This window comes from Phalacrocorax aristotelis, chromosome 2, assembly GCF_949628215.1.
Source record: "Phalacrocorax aristotelis chromosome 2, bGulAri2.1, whole genome shotgun sequence".
NCBI lineage: Eukaryota > Metazoa > Chordata > Aves > Suliformes > Phalacrocoracidae > Phalacrocorax > Phalacrocorax aristotelis.
Genome location: NC_134277.1, coordinates 138,181,568 through 138,203,762, shown reverse-complemented (window position 1 = coordinate 138,203,762; position 22,195 = coordinate 138,181,568). Strand labels below are relative to the sequence as shown.

The 22,195-nt window shown below is 37.9% G+C and overlaps 1 protein-coding gene across 2 annotated transcripts; it reads right to left on the bottom strand.

Moving 5' to 3' along the window:
* Positions 1–1,061: 1,061 nt before the first annotated feature.
* On the bottom strand, positions 1,062–21,572 carry LRRCC1 (leucine rich repeat and coiled-coil centrosomal protein 1). 2 transcript variants are annotated; one of them, XM_075085319.1, is made up of 19 exons: positions 21,406–21,572; positions 21,059–21,264; positions 20,655–20,720; positions 19,709–19,876; positions 17,964–18,133; positions 17,654–17,863; positions 16,681–16,883; positions 15,715–15,901; positions 15,226–15,374; positions 13,845–14,049; positions 10,032–10,171; positions 8,501–8,702; positions 7,338–7,523; positions 5,914–6,088; positions 5,029–5,192; positions 3,996–4,204; positions 3,661–3,798; positions 1,964–2,099; positions 1,062–1,354 (listed from the first exon to the last, which is right to left on the bottom strand). In XM_075085319.1, exons 1-19 carry the CDS (start codon positions 21,462–21,464, stop codon positions 1,232–1,234), a joined length of 3,096 nt encoding a protein of 1,031 aa, XP_074941420.1. In that variant the 5' UTR covers positions 21,465–21,572; the 3' UTR covers positions 1,062–1,231. The 2 variants fall into 2 exon arrangements, with proteins under 2 accessions (XP_074941420.1, XP_074941421.1); XM_075085320.1 differs by lacking the exon at positions 17,654–17,863 and having other exon boundaries at positions 21,406–21,541.
* Between the last annotated feature and the right edge of the window lie 623 nt (positions 21,573–22,195).

Here is a 22,195-nt window from a genome sequence, read left to right as displayed (position 1 = left end):
TTCAAAGCGGGGGTGGTGTTTTCCCAGGCCACTGGAGATACTTTATTCAGTTGTTGGGCTGTTTTTCTGTTTTGCTTTGCTGCAGCTTCTTTTTTTAAAGCAAAGCTCTCAAGGTTGTGCTTTTTCAAAGACCAGTCACTGACCGCCAGTGACTTGTTTTGGTGCCACAGCCTCTGCTTTCAACTTGTGCCCATGTTTTTGAGGCCTTTGTTACATCCCACACATAAGCTGGGCCTTGTAACGCGGCAGCTGGTATCAAGCTCTGGTTCACACAGCAAGTTCTCATAACAAGCTGATAAGAAGGCCAACAGGCCTTGCAGGGTTAGCTAAAGGCCAGGCGCCTTTTACTAGCACGAGTACTCTTCACAGGGCTGCTGCACGCAGAAATGCACACAGTTAGGCCACACCAGTGTGCTTCGGCCTGGGTTCCGAACAAACGGATGGTAAAGGCAGCTCAGTGGCTTCTATCGTCATTGGAGCAACAGGACTCTGCTTTAGCTACTGCCAGGTGCAAGGTAGCAAGAACTAGCTCCACCTGGTGTAACAACAAACAACTGATTTTACCACTTACTATTTTACTTCCAACTACAACATTAAACACTTCAGAGTACAGTGCAGTACAGTAACAGTTTAAGATCTTCTGAGAAGAAGCAAGTGAAATAAATGCCCAAGTACAGTGGCGATGGTGAAGTCTCCATCAACTGTAACAACCATATTAACTTAAGGCTTATGATTAGCTTCTCTAAGAAGCTGTTGGTTTATTACCTCCTATTTTTCAAAAGCCTGGTAGGAAGCCTATTGCTGTAGAGAACCAAAATATGCTGCCAAAAAAGCCACTCAAAGTTGCAGGAGTTGTGCGTTCTTTGTCAACAGTGGCAGATAAAATGTAATGAGAGATCCAAGAATTTACCTGAAAATACAAGAATCTTTACCCCAGTGAAGGAAACCTTCACTAAAGGAAATGAAGGTAGAAGCAAACATGCTAATTCTTAATTTTAGATGATGCTTTTCATCTATGTGTTTTGACCAATTTTGACAAAACGGCTAAAAATAACCAAAGGTTAGAAATAACTCTTTATTATGAAAATATGGTACAAATATTTACATGATTCCTGAATCATCGAAATATATCACAAAGGATTTATTCTCTCAAACAAGGAGAAAGTGCATTGTAGTATATGTATTTGCTTGTTTGTGTAGTAATACGTACACTAAAAACATGTATTCATCTTCAAAGCTCTTGTTGAATATCATTCAGTGCATGTGTAAGTCGTCTTATTTTATTTTCCATGGCTTTTTTATTGTTTGCCGTTTCCTGCAGAAGCTGCCGCATTTCTTCCTCAACATAGTAAACCTGAAAGAGCACACAGATCAAATAGAATTCTTGCTTTTCCATAATATACCTAAAACCCCCATATAATCTTGGCAATTTTTAACACTGATAAACAATGCAAGCGTTATATGCTTACGTTCAAATACGCGATGCACTATTTTTGCCACTAGATACAGTAGCAGAATTTTACTTTTTTAAAAAAAGTATTAATTTGCTAGGACATAGCAAGTAAAACTAAAATATCTACTATGCAGAAAAAGCACCAGTTGTCACACTAAGGAATAATGCAGTACATGACAGGAAAAGTAATTGTTAATACAGGCATAGGTGAGTTAAATGGATTTTCTGGCATAATCATCATTATTCTTGCCTGTATAGATACAGAAATGTTGAGCTATCAACTTGTAACAGCTACACAGCATGCAACTTTACTTTGCTTGAATCCAGAACCTCATGATGTTCTAGAGTTCTAGAGATTTTCTTGCATAGACTGAGTACTAAACCAGGGCTGCTTCCATCCAGCGATTAGCCAGATAGATACAAACAGGTGACTTCCAAGCACCACTGTTGTAGCAGCTGTAGAATAAAAATGCAAGTATAGGGAACATATACATTTAGTATTAAAATTACTTTTTCATTTGCTGCTTCAATTTGTTTTTCCTTTTCGTTTGCCAGCTGCAATAGTTCTTCCTGATGAGCTGCCAACATTGACTCAAGTTGTTTTCTAAAAGCATCATCCATTTCATGCAACTTTTCCACAGCAATCCTAAAAGAGATTAAGAAATCCACGCTCCTGCAAACAGCTGAAGTATTTTGCTTTGCTGAATTCTGCCTGTGAGAAGGTTTTAATAACATAGGCACGAAAACAATTATTTCAGTATCTGGCATCAGAAGACGTCCTGTTTTCTCAAGTACGTGTTTTAGTTTTATGCATCATGTTTAGGGCTTCTGGCATTCCTCTTAGGAGAAACATGTAATCACTTCCAAAGATTACGAAGATTCAGGCTTGCTACTGTCAACATGGATGAGAACTCTACCTGTTTTCAAGCATCTACTTATTATGCTTTTGCTTCCTGAGAAGTCAACGAGTGAACTACGTGATCCTGTAAACGGCCTGTAAGCCTGCGACTCACAGAAATAGTAAAGTGTCTGCTTCACACTAATGAAGCATTTCCTTGACTCCAGGCAAATTCTGCTTTTAGGGGATAATTCTAAAATATGTAGCAACAGAAAGCAAGGCACTATACCATTAATTTACACTAAAATTTTGAAACAAAACAATTATTTGGGACAAAATGTCAGTTTCACTACTGATCTTCCAACAATTCCAAAACCTAGTACTACTGACTATTTGAGATGGTTGTTTTCTGCTGTTTATTAGTCAATGACCTTCTTTAAAATAACATCAAAAGTACCAAGTGCTTAATTTTAAAATGTCAAGCAAAAAACCTTAGTCATACTAGCTTATTCCTTCAGTAACAGTGTGGTTATTACTGCTAATTAAATATATAGTCTTATTAACTAGCTAATCTTTTCTTAAGAATAGTTGGGAGGAAGGAAGAAAAATAAGAGAAAGTGGCCAAAGAATAAAGTAAAAATCACAGTGACAATCTACAGGTGACTTTTAAACAGTAACTTATAAACACAGACTCAAGTATTTATTAGTATTGTTGTGGTAAGTATTGAGGATCTGCCCTCAACTGCCTACACAGCGCACAAGGTATTTTCATCATCCTGCACAGATATTAGAGAAGCACTATGGCCTCTCTTGTGAGCCCAAATGCCAGCCACAGTTGCTTGGCCAGACCTGTGATTTGCAACCAATTTGTCCCATGCACCCTGGTCACGAGCTAGAAGGCTGACAGGCCCGTGCTCAAAGAAACCCTGCTACAGGCTGACTGTGCCTCACATGCACAAGCCTCTTCACTGCATGACTCCAGCCAGCACATGTGATGGCTGTGTGAGAGTCCCTGTCATGTAAGCGTGATGCCAGGTTTCCTCCAGAGGTAAACCAAAAGCTCCGTGGTGGAGCGGGCGTACCAGGGAGGAATGAGTGGAGGCTCCAATTATTTTCAAAGAAAAGGGGAACTTAGCTAAGAAGTTCAAAGGACGAATGCTGCAACTGAATGCTAGTTCCACAAGGTCAAGTCACTTGTATAGCAAGAATTACTTCTATGCACACAGAGTTTGCAGCAACTGGGTTCACCAAGTACTTAAAAAGGTATTATGCATTCTTTCACCATACAATCAAACATTTTTGTACACCTACTAACAGTGCAACTCTATACTAGCTGAGCAGTCACAAAATAAGCTATTAAGGGGTTCACCTCTGAGTTTGAAGACTTTTATTTCTCTCTTCAATCAGCTTCTTCTCTTTGCTATCGAAGCTCTCCTTCATTTGTTTAACTTGTGCCTCCAGCTGGCTTAACAGATCTCCTTTACCTTGCCACTTCTTTTTCAGTGCACTGAAAGTAAGACGCATGTATTTACAGTGACTGTAGATACCACTTCTTAGGGAAGAAAAAATAGTTTTCCATGCTTTAATTTTTCCACATTTCTGTGGGTTTTAATAGCAAGCAAGTACTCTCTGAACACAGAATAACTTCAGAGCAGTGTTGCATAGTTACGAACCCAAAGAATTATTGACACTTGTATGTATCACCTGTGTGCATTCTTAATGTCATCAAGTTCTACTTCTTTTTCTTCTAGCAGTTGCTTTAATTCTTCTTTTCTTTCATTTTGCCTTTCTAATTTTTCCATTAGCTCTTCAAGTTCAGCAGCTTTGTCATCCAACTGTAGTTGAAAAAATTTCTGAGCTTCCAGATTTTCTTCATGCTGTTTTCTGATTTTTTTCTCTTTTTCTTGTAAGCCCTTTAGAAGATAAATATTTTAGAACAGACAAACTCCCTTCACTTCAACTTTATCATTACCCTTGAAGAATATCTGTTTAGTCTATGCTGGAATAAAGCAGACACGGACATGTGCAACTTTACTCTTCTAAACGTATTATTCTGGTGATAGCCAGTTAAATAATCCTCATCTGAAAGAAGAATTTTAAAAACATCAAAACAAATCTGAAATCAAAAGCAAATTAAGAAAAAAGTTATTTAGAACTCTAATACAACAACTTATTCTACATACCCAAATCACTGAGCTCATTCTGTTACGTGGCTATATAGTTTAATAATAACTTTCACTGACAAAACATGCTATAAAACTCTGCTCTTATTAATAAGTTGAAGTCTTAAGTCTCTAAATGAGATTAATGGAGTAATAGAACAAAATATAGTAGCTCTGCTGTTAAAATATTGATATACAAGAACTGAGTAAAGAAAAAATATTTATGTTGTAAAATAAACCCAAAGCAAACTTAATTTATTTTTTCCTTTTCTTTTAAAGACACAGGAACAATTACACTACCCTCGTTTTTTTCCTCTCTCAAAATCATTATCAAGAATAACCTGAAGCAAGGCAAAGCGAAGAAAGTCTTTACGTAAATATGGTTCAATGAGAAATTCAAAGTAGCATCTCTGTACATCAACTTAAAACCAGGCCCTCTTCTGCTCTCAGTGAAATCAGTTGCCACAGACAGCCTGACTGAGTGCAGAGCCAACTTTCATTGCAGCCTTTAGAATAACTTGCACTGCAGGTTTTAGTTTTAGCTAAGGACACAAATTGTCAGACATTGCACTTACTTCTTTTAATCTCCTAATTGTTTCTGTCTGATCATCCACTATTTTGTTCTTAATTCTTATAGTATCACTGTCCTGTTCCTTTTGCTTTTTTAACACCTCAATCTCATTCGTTAAAACTTCAATTTTTGCCTCCAGTTTTCCCCGATCTTGAGCAAGATGAGCTCCTAGAAAAAAACAGGATATTCACACTGCAGCACTCATTTTACAGATGACTTCAAGATGCATAATGTCAGGTGAGGGAGGCGAAGGTAAGAACCACCTTAAAAAACAAACATGATCATTTCGCTCACTGAAAACACTGTAAGGCTTTATTTGTAGGCAGGTAACACTTAAGAGGAAATGTAGAACCAAAGATCTGTATTTTATCCTTTGAAAACTTCCCTGATAACAGTCAACAGTAATTTTTACAGACCCAGCCTATCTCAAAGAACCCACAAGGTGGTGCTGAATCACATGAATCAAAGAAAAATGAAAAAAGCCCAAGCTTTTTTTTTTTTTTTTTTTTTTTTTTTTAAGTTAAATACTGAAATTTTCACATTAGACTTATCTGATGGACAAGTAGCATTCCATAACACTGGTTACAAATCCTTGTTTTCGTAGTTTCAGATTTAAAAGCTCTTTGTATAACATTATGGTATTTTGACATTTTTGGGAAATAGATAAACTGAATTCGCAATTAACTCCCACAGCTGCTGTTATGGTTCCTGTAATGGCCTGTGTACTACAGAATACCTATTTCTGCACATCATCATTACAACTGGATAAAATTAACAAGGCATCCAGAGCTGCTGTCATGATTATAACCCTACTGGAGTGTTTATTTGAAAGCTATGACGTTGAACGCCACCATTTTTTCTGCAAAAGAAAAAAAAAAAATTATTTTACCCTGTTGTGCTAACTCCTGCCCCCATATTTTCCTTTCCATTTTTAACCCATCAATCACAGATTCCTGGGCTGTCAGCTGAGAAATAAGTTTTCCATTTTCCTTTTTCAGAAGTTCAAGTTCAACAGCCTTCTGTTTGGCCTCCTCATTCATGGTTTCCAGTTCTCCAGTTCGATACTGTATGAACGAACATTGGAAAAAGACAATAAGATCCTTTAAAACAAGTATTCAAAGTTTCAAATCAATACTAAGCAGCTGGGAAAGTAACACATACAGCGAATTAAGTTAACTGAGGACTATTCTGCTTGCATACAGCGTTCTATCTGCACCTCTTCCCGGTAATGAAACACAAATGTTTGCTTCAAATAGACGTACTTAAATCCCATAAAACGGTAAAGCTGACTTCTAAACAGCCACCTTAAGTTATCAATGCCATTATAAAAACGTCTTTTTTAGAACTATAAATGTACAAGTCAAAGAAAGAGAAACAGAAAGTTGAGTTAAGATATTAAAAACTAAATCAAAAGAAAACAGACAGAAGCTGGGATGACCTTCTCCTTCCACGATAAAGACTTATCTTCAGCTATGCAGGCTAGTTTTTGTTTTACAGATTACAGCTGCTTAAAAAAATACCTATATTAAATCTTGTTTTTAGCAGCATCACTGACTGGCAGAATCCTATTCCTTATAGCAACACACTGTTTGGATACCCCAACAGCAACATGCAGGGAGGAGATTAGAAACAGCTGTGCAGGGGTTGTACTGCACAGTTTTAACATAAAGACCGACTGGATACAGACATGGACTGGATCATACAACATTTTAAAAGTTATGCTCCTAAGATTTTTAAGAATTATTTACAAACAACATAGTACTACAATGTTACCATACAGTGAACAGTAGTATAAGATAAAGCAACCGTAGCCACAATATTTAACATTAAAATCAGACAATTAGTAGATAATGACTAATACTGCTAATTTTATGCAACTCTCAGAGATACTAAGCTGTTAATAACTACACTTGGTTATTTGTTCAATATCATTTCCACTTCACATACGGTGACCACTGAAGAACCATATTCCATTACTTCGAATTTACAAAGGGTCAGGGCTATTAATGTAGGTTTTAAAAATCTCTCTAATCAAGTGACCACTTGATTATACGCAAACTGCTAGTGCTCACAAGGCAAGGAGTGCACTTCTGAAGACAGGAATGACTCTAGATTTTGCTGTATGGGGAGCAGCGCCTGTGAGAAATAGAAGTGCAAGATGCAAGGCTAAAAGCTGATGTGGAGTACTAGGTTTTAGTGCAACAGGAAACACGCATCTTTCAGTCAATCTACTGTGCATGGAATCCTTACTTTTATGGATAAAGGATTACCAAAAAAATCATATATGTAGTTGAAATGTTTTGAAACAAGTACCTTTAGGTTTGCTGTAGCTTCCTCATTTGATTTTGTTAATTCTGCAATCTTTGCTTTCTGTTCTTTCACTATACTTGTCAGGTCTTGGATCAGACTTGCCATCTCTTTTTCCTTTTGTTCAAACTCAAACAGGGCTCGTTTATGTTCAGCTAGATCAGCAGCAACATTTTCAAAACCCTCTTTTACCTAAAGTTTTATACAACAAGACTTGAAAAATGCAAACATTTGGAAAAAGTGGGTATACATACACAAAAAAGACATCTGAATTTCAAACAAAGGAAGAAATAGAAGTTCATTAACAGTATGTGAAATTAGTGAATATCTGAAACTGGTTTTCTATGTGCTGTTGGTGATACTTCAAACAACCGGTTCTGCTCAGCTACAAACTTATTAAAAAAAAAAAAAAATCATGGGTGGATGGTAAGCAGAGCAGAAAAACCATATCTTAGGAAATTAAAACAATGACTTGATTTAATCTCATTGTTAAGATTAATGATAAAATCGGAAAGGGGGAACTTAAAATCAATTCTGTTTTTTTTCCTTGCAAAGGAAAGATCTGAAGGGTGAAAAACCAGTCTTTTCTTTCCCCTCTTCTCCCATGTATCCCACTGATTTAAAATGAAGAAACCAAGTTTAAGTGAAGGTGAAGCTTTTAAAATTTTATTTCACTTATTTCTGTGGCTAGTGTTCACATGATATGTTATCTAAGGAATTTAGTAAGCAAGTTTTGAATTTGAATTTCAAGATGTACATGCAAAATTCAGTTTTTAAAATTTAAACAATAGGGCATTTTATTATTAAATACACTAGTGTATATATATACATATAACCATAACCTTATCAAAACACCACGAGAGTTCTTACAATAATTGAATTTATTCTAATAGAAGGTCAACATCTTTTAAAAGAAATTAATATCAACAGATAGAAGTTTTTCTAGTTTCTTTTTGCTGGTTTTTTTGAGTGCCGGCTTGGCATTTGGTGTCTGTGTTCTAATCATTGCTATTTCAAAGCTTACTACCTATATTATTATATGAATCCTTAGAGCAAAGACCTTAAGCATCAGAAAAACCAAACCCTAAAACAAAAAAGCCCAAACCCCAACACATTTAAAAGAACTACAACTCCACCTAGTTTGAGATGCAATTTTCTCTTAGTCTTACCTCTTTAAACCTTTTTGCTTCAACCATTAAAGCTAAACGAAATTCATCTTCTAACTCTTTGTACTTCTGGTTTAACATATTAATTTTGTCCTGAAATTCTTTAACACGCTGCTCGTGCCTCTGCTCCTCTTTAGCCACTTCTTTTGACAAAGCATCTTGAAATTCAGGACCATTTAAAGCAACTCGGGTTTCAAGTTCTTTCCTGAAGTTACCAAACACATACGTGAGGCAAGAACTGCAGTATCTCACAATGCTATTTCAATTCATTTCCTTAATATTTCTTAAAAAGGATAATACATTAATTACATAATAAATGGGATAAATTCCTTAGTTTCACAGACAGATTTCAGTCTTCTATCACAATGGCCCTGGGATGAGGAAGTGCGTTGACTACTGTTAAAACACCCAAAGGAATAACCTCACTTTTTAATTCAAACATTTCTAGAAATTATTCAATTGCTCTTTTGCTGTTAATTAGCATTTGTTTGCTTTGCTGTTAAAGATCTGGAAGAGACACTGGAACCGGGGAAATGCACTGTACAGCCAGATACCCTCTTTTGCAGTCATCCTCTTCACTTTCACCCAACAACTGCTGCTTCTCACTCAGACCCAAAACCTGAAAAGCAGCAGCAGCGGGGACCTAACGGGTTCCTGGATAAGCTGCCTTCTTGTCTGGAAGCATCCCTATAGGAGAATGTTGAAGCAAAAGTACCTTGTACTTCAAGACTGTTCTGTTCATCTGCTTTAAAGCACTAACACAAAACATATCTGCTGTCCTTCACATTACATCTTTTGGAGATTTATGAGACAATAATTGGAAGTTCTCAAAACACAGCTATCAGATTATTCCCATCTAAACCTGCATTTATCTTGGTATCTGTATCTGAATACATTTATCCTTGTAAAATGTAGCAAGCGAGCTAGCAAGGAGGTTATTATATTAATAACCTTTCTCACACACCAGTATACCACACACCACTTGTTGTTTTAGTTTGTACACATATTTGATTGTATTAGTGAAACAGTATAGAACTACTGTTCAAGTATTCTCCAGAAAAAGGAAATTTTGAGAGGAAAAACAGCCAGGCAAACCACCGACCCTCCCTAAATCAAGATGCTGTAGAAGCTGACTTTTTTTGGGAACAGCTTGTGCTTTTGTAGTATATGCAAATCTTCAGACAATAATGCAAATGTGATTTTATTTTTATCTGATTATTTCCTGGATTAAAGATCATGTTCTTAAAATAAAAAGTTCAGCCATATAATGAGACAGGAACATATCAAATGAAAGGCGGGAAGAACGCAGTTGCCTACATACACTTATAAGTCAGGAATCTACAAGATATGAAGATATTCTTAAATGAGCAAGAAAACGGATGGGAAGACATCTACATTTTTAAATACCTTCTCTCCCATAAAAAAACAACCAAACAAAAACACACCCACACTTTAGAGAACATATTTAAACAAAACATGTTTGCTCCACTAGCATCTCTATTAACTTGTGAAATGGAAATAGAAGACCCCATACCTTTGCTCTTGCTCTCTTAATATAAGAAGTTCATGTAGTTGTTTCACCTTCTCCTTCTGTTGTCGAAAGGATATTCTGAGTAACTGTACTTCTCTTTCATTTGCTGATGCTTTAAGCTCTGCTTCTTGTACCTGTTTCATCTGTGTAGAATTCATAAAGACAGAAACAAGGTTTTCTTAAAACTGTAATCTATTCTTCATGTCTTATACTAGAATACAAAGGAACAGGTGATTTATTATATACATGGCTACCTGGGCCATTATGCTTACAGCATGCTCTGTAACTGTCAGTATTTTTCACCAAATTTTACGCAATTTTGTTATGTTATCTAGCTCGAGACAAGGGAAGGGAAGGGTTTGTAGGGGTTTTCTGGTTTTGGGGTTTCTTTTTTCAGTAGGTTGGGTGGGTGGGTTTTTTTACTATTTTTTTTTATACTTGCAGAAATTTTAAGACAAATAAAATTAAGTCTTAATTTACTACAACACAAAAAAGCAACTTCCATGAAGAACCAAGGATATCTACTTAATTTATAAAGAACTTGAAAGTGTCCTGAAGAAGTGGAACAAGTGCATTGGCAGAATGAGTTCCTCAATTACAAATTCTCATAATATTTGTATCAGTTTCAAGCAAAACATTTTTGGATTTATACTTTTTTTTTGTTTTTAAACACTCCAGTTACAAAAATCTGTATCTTTCCGAGCTTTACGGTTTAAAGTTGCTGAACAGAGCTGCTTTCTAATGATTTTATGAAAAATGGAGAATCAGTATAAACACCAGGTGGCATACTCCCCTTTTTCCATTTGATGCAAGCTTTTATGAATAATTCCATCTTACAGTCTTAAGCCTTTTACATACAAAGCTGTGTTCTCTGACTCAACAAGTAGGAAAAAAATGATTTAAAAACTTATTAAAAAGGTTTTAATTACTCATTAAATGGTAATTTAGAATCGAGACACTTCAGAAGGCTGCAAGTTAGAACATGCAACAGAAACAGCAGAGGTGATGTTAATGGAAATATTCTTACTCAAGATCATCACTTGTAGCATTCATCTCAATCCTTCTTGCTCAAGCAGTCAGCAATAAGGACTTAACTACCTTGTCAACCTGTCCTAATCAAAGCAAAGAGTCTCCACGTTCTGTACTTACACTATTCTAATCTCTTTGATTTCCAGAGTATCAAATCTATGAATGGTTAATGGACTACTCAAGATTACCACTGAAGTGTGTCAGTTATCCAATGGCAGAGCTAGAACATAGAGACAACCCAGTTTACTTTCCAACTCTCACAAGAAAACAAATAAAAAACCCTCAACCCCCACAAAACAAAACAAATCCAGGTGCCCCCTCCATGTCAGGCCACACCTGGAGTACTGTGTACAGTTCTGGTCCCCGCTCTACAAAAAGGATGTACAGGCTGGAAGGGGTCCAGAGAAGGGCCACCAAGATGACCAAAGGACTGGGAAGGCTGCCATACGAGGACAGGCTGGGAGAGCTGGGTTCGTTCAGCCTTGAGAAAAGGAGGCTCAGAGGGGATCTCATCACCATGTACCAGTACTTCAGGGGTAGCTACAAAGAAGATGGAGACTCCCTGTTTACACGGACTCACATGGAGAGGACAAGGGGGAATGGACACAAGTTGCTCTTGGGGAGATTCCGATTGGACACCAGAGGAAAATTTTTCACACTGAGGACAGTCACCCATTGGAATAATCTCCCCAGGGAAGTGGTTGACTCGGCCACGTTGGACACCTTCAAGAGTCACCTGGACAGGGTGCTGGGCCATCTTGTTTAGACTCTGCTGTTCCTAGAAAGGTTGGACTAGATGATCCCTGAGGTCCCTTCCAACCTGGGATTCTGTGAAATCCCAGATCTGTTTTCTTTCACAACTCCATCACAACTGTCCCATGACCTTGATTTCTGAACAATCAATCCAAGTGAAAAATTAAAAATTAAGAAACAGCTGTATGGAATGTTCTGCACTCACAAATAAAACATTGTTTACAATGTTTATAACCTGCAATGTCCCTTAAGATACTAAGTGCTGCATGTTACGAGTTCCAACTTGAGAATGCCAGAGGCACCTAAAGTTCATACAGTAGTTTCAGTTGTATGAAAATTGTTGGGAGACTTGAGTATGAAGCTATGTTCTCATGTTCTACATGTTAAGCCTCTTCATGAGTAACACTTAGACGCACCCCACTGTATTCATGTTATTTTGTGGATGAAGTGAAGCAATTCTCTCCTAAACTGAAGCACTTACAAATTTCAGGTGAGTACACATAAAAAATTAAAGACAGACAGAAAATAGGGTACACATTTCAATGCACAGTAACTGATTTATCTTGAATCCCTCAAAATAATCTAGTAATGTTGACTAAAATCTTTAAACAGTGCCTACCTAGAGTAACCATAAATTTACCACTGAAGCTAACTGCCAATGCGTACTATGAGAAAGCTCTATAAAATACTCCAGAATTTGTTTATCTTAGAGCTGATAAAATAGGCCAAAGGAATATTAAATCTGAACATGCAACAGGTAATTTAGTTTCTAGAGCATCATGACTACTCTTTCAAACATCATTATTTATGATCCTGTAGCAAATACTCTTTAAGACAGGAACAAAGACCTCTTAATGAAGTTTTGCAGTTAATAAAAAACGATGCTACTACTATCAAAAGAGATGACTTATTTCTACAAACTCATTAAAGGAAAAATAAAACCCTCAAGCACCAGTGAGGTATTTCCTTTCTTATAGGAAAAGAAAAAACAAAACAAAACAAAAAACCCAACCGGTCTCCTCTAAATCACTACATTTAGTACTTTTCACAGTGACGTGCAGATGAAGGTCACTTCTAGATCCATAGTAGCTCCAGAGTATTTACAGGTAAGGAAGAAAATGGAAGAGACATTCAGGTGCCTAAACAGAAACCGAAAGTGGAGGGTGGCTAATCCATAACTTGAATGGCACTTGCAGCTTCGCTGTCAGTGCACTTCACGATTCTGTTTCCTTTCAGGGTATCTGAGTAACACGTCCTAGAGCACCGTACCAGCAGTTCAGAGACTTTTCAGGATGTATATATTAGGATACAATTTCTGTAAGTGGATACGTTCAGTGACACAGGAATGGGCTGATATAGGAATATAATAAAAAAATAGAAATACATATTGAAGGATGCAGCATTTGGCCACTGAAAATTCACCAACAAATTATTCAGTCAGAAACAGTGGCAGTATCTGGTCCAGCATCTTGATCTTATGTATTTGTACACTAAATAAAGTGCCTCTGACAACAAAAGCATCATTATCTTCTCCAGCTGTAAAAACAAAACCAAAAAAATCTCAAGCAAACAAACAAAAAAAACCCCAAACAACCAGAATCTTTAAAGTAAGTTCTCAGCAATTAGAGGCTTTTAACTGCGACCAGAACAAAAAAGTAATTCTTTAGATCAGCAAAACAAACAGAACCATCAGATTGCCATCCTGCTAGTAAGATCTTTATTGATTTCAGCAATATTTTTTAAAACTTGTCTTTGTTACTGTATATTTTCGGAAACTATCAACTCTCAGTGTTAAGTACTAAGACTTGTTCTCCTTTATCTTAAGGCCACATCGCATGACATACTTCTATTTATAAAATATGTTAGTTGACAATTAAAATGGATACTTGTTATTAACTACTACTACTAGAAAAAAAGCCCCTGCTTTTACCGTGGAAAACTCAGGCTTAAGGCTTGTAAAATCTAGTGTTTCTTAATATCTAGGACTATAGTAGCCATCCTGTTGCCACGGTATTACTCATGAAAAATATTTACCTCTATTGTTCGCTGCTGCAGTCTCTGCGTCTCCATCTTGGATAGTGTTTCTTCTAAAGCTTGCATGGCCTTCTGATGTTCTGTTTCTTTATTTCTTGCCTGATTTAACTCATTAGTAAGTCTTTCAGTTTCACCTTTCAACTGTTGGACATCTGCTTGCAGTCTTGCTTTAACATCTCTCTCTTTCAATATCAATTCCTTTAACCTGAGAATAAATGCAATAAAGTTATATTACAAACATTTTAGTATTGAGTTTGATGCCAAATACATTGAGGAAAAGGTATTAGTAAGTGTTGTAGCACCATATCTTGTTCTTTGTTCAGTTTTACTATTTACAGCACTGCCATATAAAACTGTTTGAAAATATGTAAAATATTGCTGAAGTAATGTGTGGAGCTTCATTTTACAGGAAACTAAGCTGGAGACAACCTGACAGATACCTCTTTAACGAAATGACATTCCAGTATCATTTTGCTTTATAGAGAAGTCAAACATACAGTATCAATTCATAATTTAATAATTTTCTTCAGAAAACTCTGAAATATCCTGAAATATTCTAGTAATTTTTGATGTAAGATCTATCTTAAAAGGAACTTAATAAGCCTCTTATCCAAGATGGTAACAAATAAAGGTGGGAAGTGAACCTAAAACAAAAAGAAAAAAAAAAGGGGGGGGAAACAATCGGTCAGTCATAGATGGTAACTCAGGAAGCACTTGGCTTGGTTCTTCCTTATGAGAAAGAAAACGTGTCTTTGATAAATACAATGCAGTTAAGAAAAAGACAAATAAAGCAGACATCTCCAATCAAAGCTGACAACAAACAATGCTTTGTTAGAAGGGAGACCTTTTGATAAAAAGGTATGCTGCTCAGAACTTAGAAGGATGATGACAGCAGTCTGTCTATAGGAAGATATGCTAGGCCTGACCTGCACAACATGTTGCCTATTGGCCAACTCCGGCCTGCCAGAAACAACTTTGTTCAAGTGCACCGTGCAGGAAGAAAAGAGCACTGTTATCTATAGATGGAAAGGGAGATAGGGTATTGGAAGCATGATATGAGACAGCTCTACAGCTTGAGCTGAAAGAACATTTATGATACAGATTGCTTGGAAAGTAATGGCTAGAAATGGAGGTAAGTGACATACTGATACTGTTCTGAGACAAGAACAGGGAGAAAGCTACAGAGCTGCACAAGGGAATTTCATTAGGTAATACCAAGAGAAATTCTAGCACTACTTCCTGATGCATCATTTTCCAAGTATTTTGTTTAAAGCTGTTCTTATTTCTTCGGCCTATAAATTGAATTGTCTTGAATTAAAAAAAAAAAACAAACAAACAACAAACCAAACCAAACTTGCATACTACAGCACTGTTTCCCTACCTGTCTGTAGTGTATACAGCCATACTCTGAATATTCTTTTCTTCTTTTGCATGTTTCTGTAGCTCTCTGACATGCTCTATTAATTTCTTCTCTGCTTGCTCTGCTTTCCACCTCCTTTCTTTCTCCTGATCCAGTTCTTGAATAAGCACCTTAGCAAGAACGTGGTAAGTATTAACTTACTAGGAAACATTCAAATGTAGCCGAAAAATGACAAACAATATTCGTAATTGTAGAACAAGAGGGTTTTTTGTCTTTCTGGAATTCATGGATGACAGAGGAGAGTGTGAGTGACCAGGCCAAAAGCCCTCATAGAAGTGAAATAAAATAAATTCTCTCCCAGCTGACACCACAAGAGCTCCACTATTTTTTTGATACTATCAACATGCAATTATTTTTGTCACCACCAATTGTAAAGTTTCACTAGGAGACATATGCTTGGCTTCTGGTGAAGGTATACTCATATTTAACTTGAAATGATACAAAACATACTCGGTATGTTGATTCTTCTGTGGCATTTAAATTAATTTCTTCTATTTTTTCTATATTGCTCTGTCTTCCAGTTAATATTTCAGCTTTTGTTCCCACTACTTCCAAGTCTCGAGTATCCGATGATGAATTGAGCTGAGTCTCCCTCTGACTGGAGCGTGGACACTTTGAGGAACTCTTCTTCTCTTCCCTGTAACAGCAGGACATCAGGCCTATTTAAGAATATGCAGAGTTTAAACAGTAACAGGGAATTCAGACACTTCTACAGGACAAAATTTTACAATCCTGTGTAGAAGATGAATTGCACAGAGTTTTAAACAATGTAGAAAATAATTTACAAGCAGTTCATGAAACAAATTCAAATATTCTGCTGTAAAAAAAACCAAAGGAAGTCTAGTACTAGTAGATGCAATCTGAAGAACACCTTACAACCACATAGATATGAAACAATTTTAGAGAAGCAGAGTAGCTGTAGAGCTGCAGTGGCTGACTAAACTAATATATTCCAATTTATATCATCTTCAATTCATCACTTCTGATATCTACTATACAAATCTAACTACTATGGCATCCTCAGTTCATCACAAAATATGGACAGTTACATTCTTGACCACCGTTCTGACACCATGGATCTTCTATTATTTTTTTAATGACTCAATTCTTCCGTCTCTGGAGAATTCTTCTGTCACCACAATTGAGAACAAAGATGAAAATATAGGCTGTTAGAATACTGAAAGTGTTTGTTTTAAAATCTTCAGCTCAATTTTCTTTTCACCTAAAGACAGAAAATGCGCATGCAGGGAAATGATCAAGTGAAGCCTCAGTAGCTAATAATTTTTAAAGCATTATTAAACAGAGCTAATTTACCTAACCTACCACTTTCAGCAGAATGTTTCAGGTCAAACTACGTTCACTCTGATGATGCTCAGATTAATTAATTTTGGCTTTATATGGCAAACACTGGAATACCTGTCAGTTATTTTGTTCTTAAGATGACTCGCATGACACCTAGTAGATGAGGTAGTTCTACGGTAAGTAGGGATCTTGCTTCTTTTCGTAACCTTTCTGTTGTTCTCTTTCCCACTCTCATTTTCGCTCTCAGAAGTTGGATCTGTGTCTCTCTTAGCTTTGAGAACATTTGGAGGAGCTTCCCTTCTTGAGGTATCAGATACCTAAGAAGAGATGGAAGTTTTATCTATACATTCTACAACTTCTAATTGGCTAACTTCTAATACTTATTCAGGTGCTACTTTTAAAAAGTTAACAAAAAATAATTTCGATAGAAAAGTAAATAATTTCTTCCAAACAACCCCTTCCCTCCTTGCTAAAACATTTTGTTGCTTTAAAGATAAAATAAACCCAACAGAACAGCATGCTTCAGAACGTACAGCTGTATGTTCTGAAATACCTGAAGTTTGGTAAAATTGTTAGGTATAGAAGCTTGGTGCAAAATACAGCACTTAAAACCAAAAAAGCCTTGCAAACATGCAAGGTACACCACAAACTGTTAAAAAAAGCACACCTGACTAACATATCAGACCAACTCGACCTATTAGCAAAGTTAATTTTCACCAACTCTATAATCCAGATATTTTGCTGCATTTCATACTTTACTCTGGTTCAGTTACTATATTGATGGCTTCAGGGTAAAAAACAGAAAACAATTTTCTAATATAATACGATCTGATAGTTCTCCTAGTCCCATGCACTATGGTTTTCATCGGTATGAAAGTTTTACTGATTCAAAGTGCAATCTTCAGTTTTAAAGGCTTGTTTTTAATTTATCCCATTTCTCAAAATTATTGAGAGCACATTAGCACTGAGTCAGCACACACATACCAGTAGAAATGCTGCAGTCTGTCCCAGCAAGCTTTTGCATTATCAAAAGGCACACCTCATTTTACAAACAAAACTTTCTGTGCAATCACAGAAAAAAATTCACCTTCTGCAGTATCTGTGAAATTTGATCTTCTATTTTTTTAATCCTTATCTCACTGTATATTTTATCAAGTTCGGCCTTCTCTGGTTCTGAAGATGAGACAAGCTCCGTAGAAGAGCTGATGGCACTTTGTACTGGTATTCTTGTACGCTGACGAAAATGAGCTAATGCCTGGTCGATATGCGGTGTCACCACTGGTAAGGTAACGTAGTTCTGTCAAAAGGAATGACAACCCTTGTAACATTAACCAGTTGCATGCAATATAAAAATAAAATGTATCAATTTTAAAATCAGTACACACAAACTATGGCACCTGATCTCTGGGTGAGGGGCACCCAGATGAAACCAAACAGCCCAAAATGTCTTCTAAACACTGCAAATCTGAACAGTTTTCTTCTGCCAGGTCCACTGGTTCACCAGAAATATTTCTTCCATCTAGAGCTGTTAGCTGAGGCAATGTCTGAAGAACAGTTTCTCTATAACCTTGAGGAAAAGACCACGTTTAAATTGAAATTAATCTCCGAAGCAGATGTCTAGTGTAATTTAGGTACCCTGACATCTTAAATTATTCATTGCATTTTTAATAGAAGAAAAAAAGTAGTAAGTTATCTACAAGTGTCTTACCTTTCTCCACCCATAAGGCTTTCAGCAGACGACATTACAAAACAAATTAACTGGGAAGCTGCTTGCCTAGTCCTGGTCTACCCAGGGATTTCCCCACCACCATCAGCACACTGCAGTGGCACAGACAACCTTTGGTGCAGTAGGCCAGTACTAAAAAGAGCTGTATCAAGCACAAGGATAGACAAATGTAATGGAAAGGCAAGTTCTGAAAGGGCTTAGATAACTTAATCCTTTTTCAGTGAATGAAGTAAGGCGTTATGAAACTGGAAGGTATTGAAATTGAATTTCTTTTAATAGAATTTGGACTTCTGAACAGTGTAGTTTCGAAAGTAAGTGCCGCCAAAGAGGTGTGTATGAAGAGGTAGGCGAACACTTACAGAATAAAACTAGTGGAATTTTCTAAGTTACCCAGGCAAGTTTAACAGCCCTGTTACTGCTTCCATGGCGCCTGAAAGCATTTGTAAAACTTGTTCATGGTTGCTTTTGAAAACATTGCCTAAGACCTTATTTGGCTTCTCTCAATTGTCTCTGAGGTTTCTTTCCAAGAACTGTACATGTATTACCCCTGTATCAGTTGCATACTCATGATATGGTTGTTATTGTATTATTGCAATTCCTACTGTTGTCCCCTTTGTAATGAAATTATCTTTGAGCTGTCCCAAAAGAATCAAATCTTTCACCTCTACCTTCCTGTAGATTTTCCATCTCACACACAAATGAAGAAAACAAACAAAACCTGCAGCAAAACAGGATGCTACAATTTAACTAGTTTCATCACAGGGTGTAACACTGAAGTGCCATAAAAACCTACCCCCAAACTAGGAGCTCTAGGCAGCGCAACTGAAAGTGATGTATCCACGTGTGTTCCTCCAACTTGTCTCCATGCTGCCTAGTAGAACCCCTGCCTACTGTTTAAATGAAAATGCTAATTACTGCAGAGCATCTTAGAGTCTGTCACTGCTTACTGAAGCTGTGGGGAAAGGAAGAAAGGCTAATAGTGCTTATTACTGATCATCCTCTTGAGGACCATCTACTTCCCATGCCTGCCCTCTTTCTATATAGTTCAATATCTCTATGTATAGTGTTCAAATTCTCAGCCCTCTCCACCCACCCTGTAGTATTTATACTCCTTTCCTCCTATTTCTTCAACGCTTTTTCTCCCCACCACTCCCCAACACTCCCACCTTAACCTAACATAATATGTAAAAAGCTGAGCCTTATCAAAGCATACAAAAAGTTAGAATTTTGAGGATATGCTGGGGTGGGGGTGGGGAAGATTCTTTCATGGAAAACAAATTAATTCTGATAGAATTTAGATTTCTGCAGGCTGGCCAGTTCATGAATGAATTTTTAAGCTTCAGAACCTGGCTCACAGCTTAAGGGAATTCACTGACCAAATGAGTACACAGTATCTACCTAACAAGAGGTCCATACCTGCTACATGACAAACTGGATTGGCTTTTCCATTTTTTTCCAGTGTCAGATTCGTCAAACAGCACAGCCCCTTTGTGCACTGAAGTAAGTGATCAATACTGTTTACACAGTTGCTGTGAAGGTCAATATGGCTAATCTTATGACTGGTTCCATGAAGGCACTGAAATCCTGAAAATTTGAGAAAAAAACACAAAATAATGATTCCTGCTACAATCCTAGACTATGGGGTGTAGAAGAAATGGCATCATGTTGAAAAATATTCACTAACTACATCATAGCTGGAAATGATGTAACAACTTTTGCTCCATATCCTTGTCTACATATATTAATTAGCTACAGTACATGAACACACAGCACAACACTTAAGCTAGTTATGAGAGCTGACTTACAGAAGCAGAACTGTTCCTAACTGTTAAGAAGCATGTAAGAATAAACATTTTGCTTGAAGTTCCTTTTTATAACTCAGTTCATTAACAACATTTTTACCAATGTTCTTTTCAATTTTGTTATAAACTCCCTTGATTCTGTAGCTTTAAATCTTAGTAAGAAGCAACAACTGACCATTTCAACAAATAGATTTAGAAGAGAACTTCTATATCATATCCAAAGTTGCATTTTTGTCCTATAAAAAGGAAAGATATGAATCGTTTGGAAATATCTTCCAAGACGATGGCATTTTTCACTTTGGAAATAAGTTTGAAACGTTTACAGTACTACTTTGTGAATGAGCTCGGCCTTGCCAAATACAGGAGAATGAATTCCAGCACAGAACAAACCTTTATGTTAGAAACTCGAAGGCTGACAGTAGCAGCAATTGCCGCCTTCAGTAGCATTTTTCAGTCTAATTGGGTGAACTATTAGAAACGTCTAAAAATACAGTCAAGTTTTTCAATATTAAAGTGAGGCAAATGCTTTTTACTGCACTGCATGTGCCAAAATCACTTACCAGAGAGATCGTGTATGCGATTATATGACAAATTCAGTGTAGTTAAATTAAAGAGTTTTTCCAGTCCTAAAGAAAATGAGGAAAAAAAGGAAGAGTAAGGTTTTCAAAAGAATGGTCTGCTTTCATCAAAACTTGCCAAGCCTTAATGATCATAACCGCAAATTATCACAATAAACTATAACCATGCTATAAAAATGTTTATCCTTCTAAATTAAAGCGTTTTGCTATGATAAAGGTTACAGAAACTATAAGATCTTTTTAAAATTTACATAACAATATCCTTAGTCGCTCATGCTAACTACATATAACCTAAATTATACGCATACTTTCCGGAAGCAAAGTTTAAGCCAACTCTTAGAAAAGCTTTGTGTGTGGCTTAACCGACAGAAATAAATACTGCAGACCCTCCACTTTGGTTATCAGGTTGCAGGACAGGCTTAGGGTGCGCAGGTTAGCCAGGGAACTCAGCCCCTCGATGCGGCGGATCTGGTTCGACGACAGGTCTAAATGCCGCAGGTTCCGGAGGTGGTCGAGCCCCTCGATTCTGGCGATGCGGTTACAGTGCGCGTTGAGCGCGCGCAGGTCGGGGCTCAGGAAGACCTCCAGGAGGCTGCGAAAGAAGGAGGGAACGAAGGAAGGGCACCGCCGTCAGCCGCGCAGCTCCGCGCCCGGCCGCCCTGCCCAGCGCCCCGCCACGGCCGCGGGCCGCCCTCACCCCACGGGCCCAGCTCCCCTCCGGCAGGCTCCCCACCTCCTAACGCCCTCATCCATGAGGCTGAGCTCGCCGGGGATGGCGCTGGCCCCCGACATGCCACCGGGCCGAGCCGCCCCGCCCAGACCGCACCAGCCGCCCTTTCAAACTTCCCTCCCCTCACAACGGCGACGCTCCGCGCTTTACGGCTGAGACGCAAAGCTCTCACGGCAACCCCGCCGCAAAGCGACGTCTGCCCCCTCCCCCCCCCCCCCCCCCCAAGCTTTCCTACCCACCTTCCCCCGCTCCCCGCCGCCGCGGGCACGGCGCACGCGCAGATGGGGCCGGTGTGCCTCACAGGATCTTTCAAGTATTTTTGCTTTAAATAACCAAATTCACAGAATCACAGAATGGTAGGGGCTGGAAGGGATCTCTGGAGATCATCTTGTCCAAACCCCCTGCTTGAGCAGGGACACCTAGGGCAGGGAGCACAGGAACGCATCCAGGCGGGTTTTGAATATCTCCGGGGAAGGAGACTCCACAGCCTCCCTGGGCAGCCTGTGCCGCTGCTCTGGCACCCTCACAGGAAAGTTGTTTTTCCTCATGTTTAGCTGGAACTCCCTGTGTTCTAACTAGTGCCCATTGCCCCTGGTGCTGTCACTGGGCACCACTGAAAAGAGTCTGGTCCTATCTTGACACCCACCCTTCAGATACTTATAAGTATTGATGAAATCCCTCCTCAGTCTTCTCCAGGCTAAACAAACCCAAGTCTCTCAGCTTTTCCTTATAAGGAAGATGCTCCAGCCCCCTGATCATCTTGGTAGCTCTCTGCTGGACTCTCTCCAGTAGT